The following is a 13,933-nucleotide window of genomic DNA, read 5'->3' as shown; positions in this document are numbered from 1 at the left end:
ACATTAATGGCGTCCTCCTCGGCTGAGCTTTAACGTCAGGGCCTGTGTCCACATAGCTTTTTTCTTCAGCAGAAAAGCAATGGCAGGGCGCTGGGGAGCACTTCATAAAAAAAAACGTTCCCAGCACTTTTTTTTAATGATGTGCTCCCCATGGGTATGTTTCTATGACAACAATATTTTGACACTGACATTAGCTAGGTAGCTAACGCAATGCTAGGTTAACAGAGGACTGACCACACAGTCAACATCAAGCTTACAAAGCATATGGTGATAAAAGCACAATACTCACCAGCAACACCCAGTGTCCGCTGTCCGATCTGCTCCCAAGAAATAAGCTTCACTGTCTTTTCTGTGTTAGCAGACAGTAGCTTAGCTAAGGAAGCAACAGTGACGTCACATGCGCCTTCATGAACTGAACTTAAAGCGCTCGGAGCAGCCGCGCAAAAAAGGTTGGAGTGCTCTGAAAAAAGACACTGGGCACTCTTTCCTCAAGAAAGACGCTGGCCTGAGAGAAAAAAACGCTATGTGGACAAAGGCCTTTAGCTAACTCAGGTGAGCCAGCAGTAGATGACTCTTCCTTTAGCGCAGTGATACGGGTGTAGTTTGGTAGGAAGAAAATAGCTCCTGCATGAAACTGCTCAAAGCAAGGTCTGTGGATTATCTTCAGTAACCAGGTCATGATTTCTGCAAAGACACATTGAGACGTGCAGATAGGTCACAATTTTACCTGAGGATTTTTGTTACTGGCCTCATAGGTTTCTGCAGCAGTACAATTATTAGGTCAGTATATTAAAATGTGACATTTGAAAGACTCAACACTAACATGTTTTTCTAGAAACAATGGAGGACCCCCTCTGGATAATGCACAATTCTTGCTGTGGAAACTCTCTGAACCCAAAACATCCTAACAAATCCTGTACTCTCTGTATTATTTACATAGTTTTGGTCTCGAATCTTTATTGGGTAAAGTTAATATACATAACCTAGGGAAAAAACACCAACCAGAGGGTGTCGGCAGTTCCGTCTTGGCAGGCATCCACACAAACTAAGGTCAATGATCTTTACTTATCATAAACAAAACTCCTAACAGTGTACTGTACGGTGTTACTACCCATTAAAGCAGGACTGTGGATTATCCTGAGCTCCTGGGACATCTTTTGGGAACACATGTTGCTGGTGAATCTGTCGAATTTCAGATGCTCAAAGCACTGAAAAATGTCCAAAAATTCCATTCACCTCCATTGTGTAAGGGGCTAGTATCTCATAACCAGGGTAAAACAAAATGAACAGTCCTAAATCTCAAATCTCTTACTCAGTTTTTGTTTCTGATTGTAGACCTACACAGGCTCTGTGCTGGTGGCAGTGAACCCGTACCAGGATTTCCCTTTATATTCAAAGGAACAGGTGAGGCTGCTATTAACATTCATCACAGATGCACTAATAGTAGCACCTATTTTTTTATTCACCATTTAACTTTGAATCTCTACAGTGTTATTTCATGTGTGTATCCTGTTCTCCTTCAGGTGAGTTTGTACCACGGTCGGAAGCTGGGGGAACTCCCTCCGCACATCTTTGCCATCGCTGAATCCTGCTACAGTAACATGATGCGCCACCTCAGGAACCAGTGCTGCATCATCAGGTCTGAATCATCTCTCACCTGTTGCAGTTGGGTCACCTTGAATAGAATAAATGTCAGGTTTTACATTTAGATCTCTACTAATGTCCTCTGTCTTTATCTCAGTGGGGAATCAGGAGCGGGGAAGACAGAGAGCACTAAGCTGATCCTGCATTACTTGGCAGCAGTCAGTGGTGAACGCTCCGAACAGCAGATTGAACAGCAGATCCTGGAGTCCAACCCAATACTGGAAGGTACTACACCGGAGCAACTGTAGTTCACAAACACCCAGACACGCAGTCGTACCCAACAGAGAAGGATGTTTAAACACAGAAAAAGATAAAAAGAAGAGCTATCTCCAGAACTATATAAATGACTTGGAAAAAGTCATTTACACACTTATTTTCTCCAGACTTGACGACTGTAACTTAAACCAAAAGTCACTTCCAACTAGTTCAGATTGCACCAGCGAGGCTTCTTACTGGTTTTAACAGATTACATCACATCACCCCAATCCTCGCTTCTCTTCACTGGCTCCCTGTTTGTTTTTGATTTTTAAGATTTTGCTGATCACTTTCAAAGCTTGTCTGGGTCTGGCCTGAAGCTATGTAGCAGCAATGGTGACCCCATATGAGCCCGTTCGTAGCCTTAGATCCTCAGGTGGGGACCCTTCTGGCTGTTTCAGAGTTGAGGCTTAAAGGTCCTGTGTGTAGGATTTATGGGATATATTATCAGAGATGGAGTATAATATCATAAGTATGTTTTCTTGTATGTATAATAACTTGAAAATAAGAACCATTTTGTTTTTGTAACCTTAGAGTAAGCTGTTTATATCTACATAGCAGCAGGTCCTCATCCACGGAGATTGTTGTATCCGCCATGTTGCATCACCATGTTTCTACAGTAGCCCAGAACAAACAAACCAAACACTGGCTCTAGATAGGGCCATTCATGTTTTGGCATTTGTCACTGTAGTTAGAAGCCTCTGAACAACTAGAGCATTGAAAGAAAACTCAATTTTTTTAATGTGAAACTTCTTTAATTAGTGTTTTTACCAGTTGAAATCAACTGGTCAGTTTGTTTTAGAGAGAAAGAGACCTCTGTGAATAATTCGGCTTCTAGTAAAAAGATCCTCAACATCTGGATCTTAAGTATCTGAGAAAAAAGGTGAGCACACATCAGCAGGTGCTGGGCCAGCAGCCTGTCTCTGATGAGCCAAACTGTATCAGAGAAACACTGATTTGTAACGTGAAACTACTTCATTCAGTCTTTTCACTGGTTTAAATCACTGAGACCTTTTATTTTGGAGAAGAAGAGACCTCTGCAGGTAATTCGGCTCCTGGGAAAAACCTCCTGAACAATGAACGCTTACTGAATTCGAGAGAAGTTTCAGCCGGTTGCAAATGCAATCCTCACTGCTAGATGCCATTAAGTCCCCCTAAATCTCTTAAATGGTCATTTAAATGTAAAGGTGATTGTGCTTTTGCCATCAGGGCCCCTCAGGTTTAACACAACCTGCCTGAGGACATAAGGCTCGCAGAATCGTTGGCTCCTTTCAAATCATGTCTTAAAACCCATCTTTATAGAATTGCTTTTATGTGATGTCGTCTTTTTATTGCTTTTATTCTTCTTAAGAATAGTACTTATTTAAATTGATATTTTGTGTCTTGCATTTTTATTGTCTTATTTCACCTTAAATTTTGTCTCACTTAATGTCTGTCAGGACTGTTTGCTGTCTGTTATATTGACTCTGAGTATTCTTTCTTTGCTTTTGCTTTGTCTGTCAAAACCCTAACACCACACTATACAGCGTTTGGAAATGCAACAACAGTCCGCAATGACAACTCCAGTCGCTTTGGGAAATATCTGGAGATCTTCTTCAATAAGAACGGAGTGATCGAAGGTGCTCGCGTGGAGCAGTATCTTCTGGAAAAGTCTCGTGTCTGCCATCAGGTGAGTTAGCTCTGTGTGCGTCTTCTTATCTGTCCAGGGGGCAGATTTATGCTGTAGACTTAGAAAAGCTGGTTACATAAACATGCTGTTATCACAGGCAACAAGCTGTCATTGCCCTGTAGAGCAGTGACGAGGACTGACGAGTAAAAATACATAAAGTCATGTGAAATGCTACAAGATAATTAATCTGTATTTGTTTGTACCCACCTGTGTGAAAAGTGACACCTTGCCAACACCTTTAGTTTATCTTTTTGTAACAGTAATGGTTTATGTTTTGCTTCGACACCTCAGGCCCTGCAGGAGAGAAACTACCATATCTTTTACTGCATGCTGGCCGGAGTCACAGCAGAGCAGAAGAAAACTTTGAGCCTCCAAGATGCTCAGGAGTACAAATTCCTTTCTAAGGTATTACAATACCTGCGGCTTATTTTGCCACCTTGGCCAAAACAAATGGTTAATTATCCACCGACAGTAAATAATCCAAACCTCCCCTCTCTTGTGCTACAGGGCAACTGTATCACGTGCGAAGGCAGGGATGATGCTAAAGACTTCGAGCGTATTTACTCTGCCATGAAAGTCCTGACCTTCTCAGATAGCCAATGTCAGGAAATCCTCAAGCTGCTGGCAGCCATTTTACACATGGGCAATGTCTGCTTCAAGGGTGAGTGAACAAAGTTTGATCTGAAAAGTTTGTACACAGATTTTTTTTTTTTTATTATTGTTTAGTTTATCCTTTAATTTAATCATTAAATTTGATATTATGAACAAAATTGTTCGGGAGCATACATTCCACCACTAGATGTGACCTCCCCTGCCTTTGCAAAAGAATGAGCTGCTATTTTTGGTGTTGTTTCATTTGATCTCGTGTTCCCACCAGCCAACACACAAAACAACTTGGAAACCAGTGATGTCAGCAAGTCAGAACACTTCAGCATCGCAGCATCAATACTGGAGGTGAGCACTCATATTTAGTAGCTGTCAACACAAAACATGACTCTGTACGTCTCTCGTCATGTTGTAAGAATGAAGACTGAGTTAACACGAACCTGTCACATCATTAACAGATCCTGTTATCAAGTACACATCGTGCATTCACAAAATAACTAAAACCAACACAGCTCTACGTGAGAGGGTTCTCTACACATCACTGAATTATGACAAAAATAAAATGACCTGTGACAATGTGAGCACCGCCTATACACATATAGTCAATATACAGTTGATGTGGATTTCATTTGAATGTATATAATGGTACCATTAAAACAAACAAACAAAATGAAATTAATCAAAATTAATAAAATGAATCCCCTATCTATGATCTTTTCTGTAACCCTCTGCCAGTAGGCAGTTAAGTTGGGGCAGTAAAGGAACATGTGGTAAAGATCTCTTTTATCTGTTTGGCTCAACCCAAGTCTATTCATCCTCACTGGTGTCCAGTATAGTCTATTGAATATTTTAAACTGGATGAGTTTGGACTTGGCATCTCTCATTGGACTTAGCATCTCCGCAGTCAGTCTGCTCCATTCTTCCTCCTCATAAGTTATTCCCAAGTCTCTTTCCCACACAACCTTTAAGCCTGTTGTATTACCCTTAAACCCACTAATAAGATGATTATAAATTATACCCACAAGGTGAGGCGTTGTACTTAATAATATACATTTAGAGGAGATAGGAGATTGGATTGGCATCTCAACACCTCTGGGGGCTGCCATAGACATGCAATCCCTGGGCTGTAAGAATTTCCACAAATCTCTGTTATGCAGGTTGTATGTTTCCTTTAATTCTTCAAATGATTTTAAAACATTGTTGTGGTAGAGACACTGGATATGCTCGATTCCTTTAGTATGCCACTCTCGCCAGAAGAACACCTTTCCCCTTATTTTTAATAAATGGTTATTCCATACTGATGATGAGGATACTCCTCATCCTTCTTTCTTGTGCATATGGTGCCAGATGTCCCTTGTATTAAAGATTATAGGATTCTGTCCTTGTAACTTTGGCCTATGGCTCAGATAGTCTGCTGCTTTAAATGGAGCATTTAATTCTTCTTCTAAATTCACCCATAGAGATTTGTTTTTTCTATTTGAGAGGAGGGATGTTATCTGGGCCCCTATAGATGCTTCCTGGTAGAGCCTCATATTAGGGAGTCTCAGACCCCCACGTTCTACTTTAGCTTGTAGTCTTGTTATTTTCATTCTCGCCCTTTGGTTGTTTTCCCCAGATAAACTGATTGAACATTTTATCTATGGTTTTGAAAATGGTCACTATTTAACAGAATCATGCTTAAAAGGTAGTTCAACTTTGGGGCTATCACCATTTTTATAGCTTGTATTCTCCCCCATAATGATATTTGTAATTTATCCCATCCCTTGAGTAGAAGTTCTATTTTAGTCAATACTGGATTGAAGTTAGCCAATATCATATTCACTAGTCCTGGATTCAAAAGGATCCCAAGGTATTTTAAATTTTTAGCTACCCACTTAAATTTCCAGTTTAGAAAATTACTTTTGTAACAGCTTTTGGAAAGTGGCATCACTTCAGACTTATTCCAATTGATCATGTATCCCGATATGGGTGAGAATGAGTTGACAGTTTCCAAAATGGCGGGCACCGACTTCTGAGGATCAAGGCCAAAATGTGATCTGCAAAAATTAATAATTTGTTTTCTTGACCACCCATTGTTATTCCTGTGATGGATTTGTTTGATCTTATAGCTTCTGCAAGGGGTTCCAGTGCTATAATAAACAAAAGTGGTGAGAGTGGGTCTCCCTGTTTTGTCCCTCGTCCTGCTACAAAAGCCTCTGACCTCAGACCATTAGTTGTTACCATAGATTTAGGCTGGCTATAGATGAGCTTGATAATGCTCTGAAGTCCCAAACCAAAACCAAATTCTTATAAGGCAGAAATGAGGTAGCTCCAGCTAACACGATCAAATGCTTTATTTGCATCTAGAGACAGAGCAGCTGTTGGAGTATCCAAGTCCTTGACTTTCCAGATTAAATGAAGTAAGCGTCTGAGACTATCTGAGGAGGTCCTGCCTTTCACAAGCCCCACCTGATCTGGATGAATGATGGAAGTTATTACATTGTTTGTTCTGATTGCAAAGATTTTTGTGAAAAGCTCTTCATCACAGCATAGTAGGCTAATAGGCCTATAACTTCCACACTCCAGGGGATCTTTTCCCTTTTTCAATATAAGGGTAATTATTGACTCTGTCATCAAAGGTGGGAGTTGCCCCATAAAATGGCTGAGCTAAATGTTTTGAGCATCTCAGGGCCAAGATCCTCTGCAAACCACTTGTAAAATTCACTTGGGATCCCATCTATACCTGGGGTTTTCCCCGAAGGCAGGGATTGTATTGTTTTATTTACTTCCTCAAGTGTTATCAGACGTTCCAGATACCTCATATCTTCTTCTGAAAGCTTAGGGAGATTTAAATGTTCAAAGATTTTTTTTTGCTTTATCTAAGTCCAGTTCACCTTCTGACCTATAGAACTCTTCATAGAACTGTTTAAACACACTTTTAATTTCTTTGTGATTAATCATACTTAAGTTTCAAATGAATAAGTTCTTGTCTGTTTTCTTCAGGTTGACAAGTCCACCCTGGCGACGAGTTTGACCCATCGTTCCTTTATGACCAACAGAGAGAGGGTGACCAAACCCCTCAACTCCGAACAGGCGTCTGACTGTAGAGACGCCTTTGTCAAGGTAATGACTTTGACATAGTGACGGGAAATCAGAATGTCGTGTACTTCCTTATTAGAACCTGACCCTGAATGAATGGAACATTAACCTATAAATGTGGCGTGCTGTAATTTGTAAGGAAGTTTGCCAGTTCAACAGGTGATTTCAACCTTTGATTGCAGAGAGAATAACTGAGTAAAGTTCTTGCACTTATACAAACAAACACATACAAACACACACAAGCTGAGCTTTTAGATACACCAGTTGTAAGGGGAGAGGGGGATTTGAACAAAAAACATCCGGTCATAAACACACTTCAGTGCTCCATATTCCTCAGTTTATTTGGACTGATTACTCATGCTCAGAATATGAGATGTAAATGTTATATGTGTTTTGTGATCTTTCAGGCAATCTACAATAAGCTGTTCATATGGATTGTTGGGAAAATCAACGGTGTCATCTACAAAAGGTTGGCCAAAACCTCCAGATCCTCCTTCCTGTCCATCGGCCTGCTCGATATCTTCGGCTTTGAGAACTTCGACACAAACAGGTCAGGACATATCTTCACACACTCTTTAGGCTAAGTGTAACACAACTCTACTGTTACGTAAACCTAAAAGGAATCGTTCGAGGTACTTATCCATAGTCAGTGTATTACAGTACACTAAATGCCAGTAGGCATGCCCCGAGTTTGGAGGAGCAGGCAAAAGTATTACCACGGAAGCTAAGCAATGTACTGCTGTGGATGGGGGCAGCAACAAAACATATTTTAGTCACCCAAAAAATTCAATTTGGTTTTAAATGTCTGCTATATATACACAATATTTTCACTATTTGCCATGCTGTCATGCAGCAGTTTCTGACAGGGAACTAAAACCATTATGTCACTCTCTCTTAAGCCAGACTCCATTGAGAAAAACAGTGATTTTTTATCACTGAACACAGAAGCTGCTGGTCTACCGCTGCCTCAATCAGTTAGTTACTCTATATTATTGTGTAATTTTGAATGCAAACTAAACCTTTTAAATACCAAAGTCACACAATAACAGTCTGGTGGCTTCAAACAGAGCATAGATGGGGAACTGAATCTGTGAACGCCTTCCCTGTCTGACGGAAAGGTCAAGCAGTAAAAATGCTTTCAGTATAGAGTACATTTAAACTGGCCTTTTTCAAGTCGCTAAACTATGGTTTGCTGCTGTCCCCATCCACAGTAGTACATTGCTTAGCTGTCATGTCAGTACTCCTGCTGCCTCTCCAAACTCGGGGCATGCCAACTGACACCTACTGCATGTAATACACCAACTCTGGTGTAGCTCATACAGTCCCACTTATAAAAAAATCTGAACTTTCCCCTTAATGTTGTTTTGTCCTTCTACAGTTTCGAGCAGCTGTGCATTAATTTTGCCAATGAGAAGCTGCAGCAGTTCTTTGTGGCCCACATCTTCAAGCTGGAGCAGAAAGAGTACCTGAAAGAGGACATTGTGTGGAATAACATCAAATTTTGTGACAATCAGGACATCCTGGACGTTCTGGCTGTGAAACCCTGTAACCTGCTGTCTCTGATCGATGAGGAGACCCATTTTCCAAAGGTGATGGTTCTTTCCAGGGTTACTTTTTAATGGATTCATAAACATCATTTAAGGTTTAACTGTAAAAATCTGCCAGTTGAAAAAAATATTTTTACTTTTTAAAAAAAAATTCAAAGTATTGTTTGGTGTGTCACAGGGCTCAGACGTCACTATGCTGAACAAGATGAACAAGCTACACTTTCAAGACAAGAGCTACATCGCCTCCAGAAGTGAACATGACATGGACTTTGGGATTCGCCACTATGCAGGCGTGGTTCACTACGACTCCAAAGGTAGGAAAGCTAATTGCACGAAAAGTCCAACTAAGTTCATTTCAGTATTTTTTTAACCCGGACCCCATTTTCAGTGTCTAAGTGACTAATGGAGACAACAATTTTTAGAATTGGTCCAGTACTGAGTGAGAACGCTGCAACAGCTACGAAAAAGGCTGCAAACTATCCAGTTGGGGCATTTGTACACCATTAATTTACATCCACTAAAAGTGTTTGTTTTTGCCACTGACAGACTCAAATTGTCATTTTAAGTGTCTGATAACTTATGGAAAGGATCCCTACAGAGATAGACCTTTTTGTTAAAGAGTAAGATCATTTGTTTTCCCAGAAACAGCCCCAAAATCTCTATCATCATACCCACCAGACTCCATTTAAAGTCTGCAGAAACAAAATATGACTCACAAAAACTGTCTTGGTTCGTCTTTCCACTGTTCCAGCAATCACCAACTCTGGTTTGGTTGAAATAAACCCTTAAAGCATCCAGTTAGATGTGAAAGTATTGTGGCTCTATACACGCTAAAATTACTGTTTATTTCAATGGAGTCTGGTGGGTTTGGCAATGGCGATTTCGGGCCTGTTTCGGGAGGATCTTACTCTTCAACAAAAAGGTCTATCCCTGTAGGGATTCTTTTCATAATGTTGCCAGATACTTCAAATAATAATCTGAGCTTGTCGGTGGCAAAAACAAACACTTTCAGTGGACGTATATCAATGGTGTGAACATGCCCAGACTCATTACATTGCAACCGGACTCACCAGCTGTAGCACTCTCTCTCAATACTCGACCAATCTCAAAAATAGTTGTTTCCATTCGTCACTTAGACACAAAAACATGGGAAAACAGGGAAAACAGTCCAGGTTGAATAATTCAGAACTTAGCCTTCACTGCCAGATGTGAGGTGCTCAGAATTGTTCTGTCTTTCCTGCTAAGGGTTCCTGGAAAAGAACAGAGATGCCGTCAGCCCTGACATAATCAAGATGGTTGAAACAACCACTAATAAGCTGCTTCATCAGATATTTGAGAATGAGCTTTCAACCAACGGTGTGAAGATCAGTAACAACACCAAGGTCATCATGACACCTAAGAGCTCTCTACGGGTATGAAAGTCTAACCTCATGTCATTTACTTTCATACTGCTTCATATATAATTCTCTTGTTTCAATGGACATTTATGTGTGATCTTTATTGCCATACGGTGGACATGCACTGATAGTGACATGGGTGTGGTATGTGATTGTGTATCGCTGACTCTGCATCAGGATTTTCGTCTCCTCTCTATCATCCATGCAGGCCCAGACTGACAACCGCAAACACGTGGCGACGCTGAGCGGGCAATTCCGTCAGTCTCTGGACTCTCTCATGAAGGCTCTGTCCACCTGCCAGCCCTTCTTCATCCGCTGCTTCAAACCCAACAGTGAAAAACAGTCTGAGGTGAATGACACAAGAGCAACTACTGTAGTACAGACAACAAACAATGGCTGCTGTGTGTGGCATTTTTAAACATAACATTGAGCGATTGTGTTTGATAAACAAATGAGATGAGGGTTGGGAAAAGTGGCAGGAGGGTTTGTGCAAGTTTTTACCAGCCTTAAGACATTTCCTCTAAATCCTGTTGTTTCCTGAAATAATGAAGTTGTTGCTGTGAGTCTACCTCCCCCGTCTGCATTCATTTTTCCCCCCTTTGGCTTAACTGAAAAGGATGAAATGAATTTTCCCATCTGCCTTTCAGCCCCACTAACATCTGCCTTTGCACCAGATAAACAATGACCGCTTCTTGTTTTGTGCCATAAAACAAAAGAATTAATTTCCTGGACAATATAACCTGCTGTTAACACACAGTTTTTAGCGGCATGACTCTATTGATGGCAATGTGGGTCAGTCTGACCACTACTTTGGTCCAGACTGGAATGTCTCAACTCTTGGATGGATTGCCCTGAAACCTACAGACATTCATGGTCCCCAGAGGATGAGTCCTCCTTCTACTACTTTGGCAGTCCTCTGAGTTTTGTTACTGTGCCACAAACAGGTCAAAGTTTTCATGTACTCAGTGGAATATCTTAACATCTACATAGTGGATTGGCACAAAACTTTATACCGACGATAGACTATAAATCCTAATGACTTGGGTGATCCCAAGACTCTTCCTCTGTTGACATTTTGAGTGAATTTCACAACTGTTTGGACAGGTTTCTATGAAATTTGATATCCCCATTGATGTTCCCCTCAGGATGAATTGTAATGGCACAGAAAAACCCCTTACTGCAGTGTAAAATTTGGGGCAGTACTCAGTGTGGGTGGAGTCAAACATATGTTGAGTGCTGCCCTGCATTTGTAGGTTCGGCTGTGTTAGCTTCTAACTAGCACACTTTGGGGACAGTGGTCGGCACCTCCAGAGATGAACCTGCTGTAGCAACATGAATTCAGCCAGTGCTAATATGCTAACCCAGCGCCATGAGTCACAGCAGGCTTGTGGCCAGCGGCAGTGCTGCGTCTCACATTTGTATCAGCAGCAACAGAAAGTTTGCTGATCCAACAGCAAGTCGGGTCTGTCTCCCGAGCTGCTGTCTGGTCTTTTCCCAGCTAAGTAGTCTCACAGGCAGGTGTGAGGTAGAGGTACCATTTAGTGTGGTCCGAATCCATGAAAAATGACTTTGGTAAATAGCAATATGGGGCACTGAGTTTGATAAATTTACACGTTTTTATGGATTCCGCTGATTGTCTTGCCAATGCCGCCCTACAAATTCCCAGAAAAAAAGTCCATAGTTCCACATCCAGGGGTATTTGGACACTGGAGAAAAGCAGACAGAGAGCCCTGGGCTGTGGGCATGAGCCCTGCTGCCCTCTGGCTCTCCCTCTGGTTCTCTGGAGGAGGAGCAGAGAAAGGCTAAGGCCTGTAGAACATGTTTGACAACCAGGAGGAAAGCAGGAGGTCTGTAAAGTCTGTGCCCACGGGTAAGTGCCTGCTGTCGGCTGTCATCCAGTGTCCACACCCCTGGATGTGGAGCCTCATGCAGTATTGATGTCTGCCATAAGGTGGTGCAATTTTCTTTTGTTTGAAAATAATACAACAATAATAATAATGATGCCAACAAAACAGTGGATTTGAATTAATTTTGCTTCTGCTGTGAAGGAAGAAGACACTAGTGCTGCTCAGGCCTATGTTTGCAGAATACTCACAACCATTTTAATGTCCTGTCCTCTAGAGATTTGACAGAGAGCTGTGCATGCGTCAGCTGAGATACTCCGGCATGATGGACACCATCCGCATCAGGAAGCTGGGATACCCAATTCGCCACACCTTTGAGGAATTCCTGAAGCGCTACAGGGTGCTCCTGAAGACAACCGTCTGTGACCCCAAAACGGTTGGTCGATATGAAGTCCTGTTGATGATGATACAATTTTATTAAATCAGTGTCATTATTGTCAAATTCTAAATCTTACTGCGAAATGACACTCAAGATAACTCTGTAATCATTATGTTGGCCACAAAGATGGTTTACTTCTTTTCTGTCTTTCCTCGGGAGGACTTTGGGACATCATTAGCGCCTCTTCAGCATCTTTATTGTCTCTGCAGGAGACTGCTGCTGCCTGTTGTGAAGCCATCTGCAAGACAGTGATTAAAAGAGCAGACGAGTGGAAAGTCGGCAGGACCAAGATCTTCCTGAGGGTGAAGAAAACTTTTAATTCAAACCATGTTGTACCACAGCAGAATTGGTACTGGCACTGGTGAAGTACTGTCAGTATTGTGAAGCGGCATCTACTGTTGACATGATGTTCTCTCTCAGGTGATTGGTGCACTGCTCAGTTATTACTGTATGCTGCAGCTGCGTGACTTAATCTGAGAACATGGCATCAGATTGCAAGGATCTTCTGGACAAATCAGAAAGTAGAAGTTTGTTCACTTTATTTCAGGATGCCCATGACGCCGTCCTGGAGCGACTGAGAGAAGAAGAACTCAGCAGGGTAGCTGTGGTGATCCAGAGGGTCATGCTGGGACACAAAGACAGGTAGAGTTTCTAAAAGGGGAACTCACAGAGATTGTGAGATTGTTTGAAGTCATGAATACAATGCATCGTCTTTGTTTATTTCAACAGGTATTATTATAGTGTTATTTTATTGATACATGTGCTGCCAGATCACAGCGTGTCATAGATAAAGACAAAGAGAAAAGCTGATTGAGGAGTTTCTTTTTTTGTGATTTACTTTTCATCTTTTTACAGAAAGTCTTTCCTGAAGAAGCGAAGGGCAGCTGTGGTGCTGCAGAAAAATTGGAGAGCTTACAGGCAGAGGGAAATGCGAAGAAAGGTCTGCTGCCTCATAACCTTTTATAGAGTTCAGAGCTTGCAGCTGACATCATACTCTCTCCTTGATGTTTCCTGTAACTTATCTCAAGTCCAGTGACCTTGTCCTTTGTTTCCACTCTTGCTCCAACCAGCTCCAGCAGGGCTATGCACGGCTGGCATCAAAGATCCGTGGTCGGAAGATGCAGTTACAGTTCCAGAGACAGCGAGCAGCAGCAGTCGCCATACAAAGCCAGGCATGTACTGTAGACTCTGTAAATTAGCGAACATTGTATTTAATTTTTAGTGTCTCAGATTGAAACTGAAAGAGTATGTTTACACAGATAAAGTGAATAACACTGATCATGTTGTTATAATGCCATGTCCTGCTGGGAAACCTAGGGTCCTGGTATTCATGTAGATGCCACTTGACACATCCAAACACCTTTGCACACTAAATACACCCCTTCATGGCAGCGGCACTGCCTGTCAGCAGGACAATACACAGCACCGTATCGCAAAAACTGCTCAGGAATGGC

The 13,933-nt window shown here is 41.7% G+C and overlaps 1 protein-coding gene across 2 annotated transcripts in view; it reads left to right on the top strand.

Annotated features, from left to right (window-relative positions):
* Window positions 1-444: 444 nt before the first annotated feature.
* The window catches only part of LOC125901563 (unconventional myosin-VIIa-like), a 32,083-nt gene continuing 18,594 nt past the window's right edge, over window positions 445-13,933 (top strand). Inside the window, exons 1-19 of one of the 2 annotated variants that reach the window (XM_049597249.1) lie at window positions 445-552; window positions 1,336-1,404; window positions 1,524-1,639; window positions 1,742-1,869; window positions 3,426-3,568; window positions 3,860-3,973; window positions 4,076-4,229; window positions 4,446-4,522; window positions 7,157-7,276; window positions 7,660-7,802; window positions 8,631-8,841; window positions 8,978-9,113; window positions 10,045-10,211; window positions 10,405-10,545; window positions 12,318-12,476; window positions 12,689-12,781; window positions 13,027-13,121; window positions 13,335-13,419; window positions 13,550-13,651. In XM_049597249.1, coding sequence (XP_049453206.1) covers window positions 1,602-1,639; window positions 1,742-1,869; window positions 3,426-3,568; window positions 3,860-3,973; window positions 4,076-4,229; window positions 4,446-4,522; window positions 7,157-7,276; window positions 7,660-7,802; window positions 8,631-8,841; window positions 8,978-9,113; window positions 10,045-10,211; window positions 10,405-10,545; window positions 12,318-12,476; window positions 12,689-12,781; window positions 13,027-13,121; window positions 13,335-13,419; window positions 13,550-13,651 — 2,106 coding nt within the window. In that variant the 5' untranslated portion in view covers window positions 445-552; window positions 1,336-1,404; window positions 1,524-1,601. Of the gene's footprint in view, window positions 553-1,335; window positions 1,405-1,523; window positions 1,640-1,741; window positions 1,870-3,425; window positions 3,569-3,859; window positions 3,974-4,075; window positions 4,230-4,445; window positions 4,523-7,156; window positions 7,277-7,659; window positions 7,803-8,630; window positions 8,842-8,977; window positions 9,114-10,044; window positions 10,212-10,404; window positions 10,546-12,317; window positions 12,477-12,688; window positions 12,782-13,026; window positions 13,122-13,334; window positions 13,420-13,549; window positions 13,652-13,933 lie in introns of those variants that run through there. The other variant, XM_049597250.1, reaches the window with a different exon arrangement.

The sequence above is a fragment of the Epinephelus fuscoguttatus genome, linkage group LG15 (genome assembly GCF_011397635.1).
Source record: "Epinephelus fuscoguttatus linkage group LG15, E.fuscoguttatus.final_Chr_v1".
NCBI lineage: Eukaryota > Metazoa > Chordata > Actinopteri > Perciformes > Serranidae > Epinephelus > Epinephelus fuscoguttatus.
The sequence above is the reverse complement of the archived record's forward strand: the minus strand, read 5'-3'. Positions and strand labels throughout refer to the sequence as shown.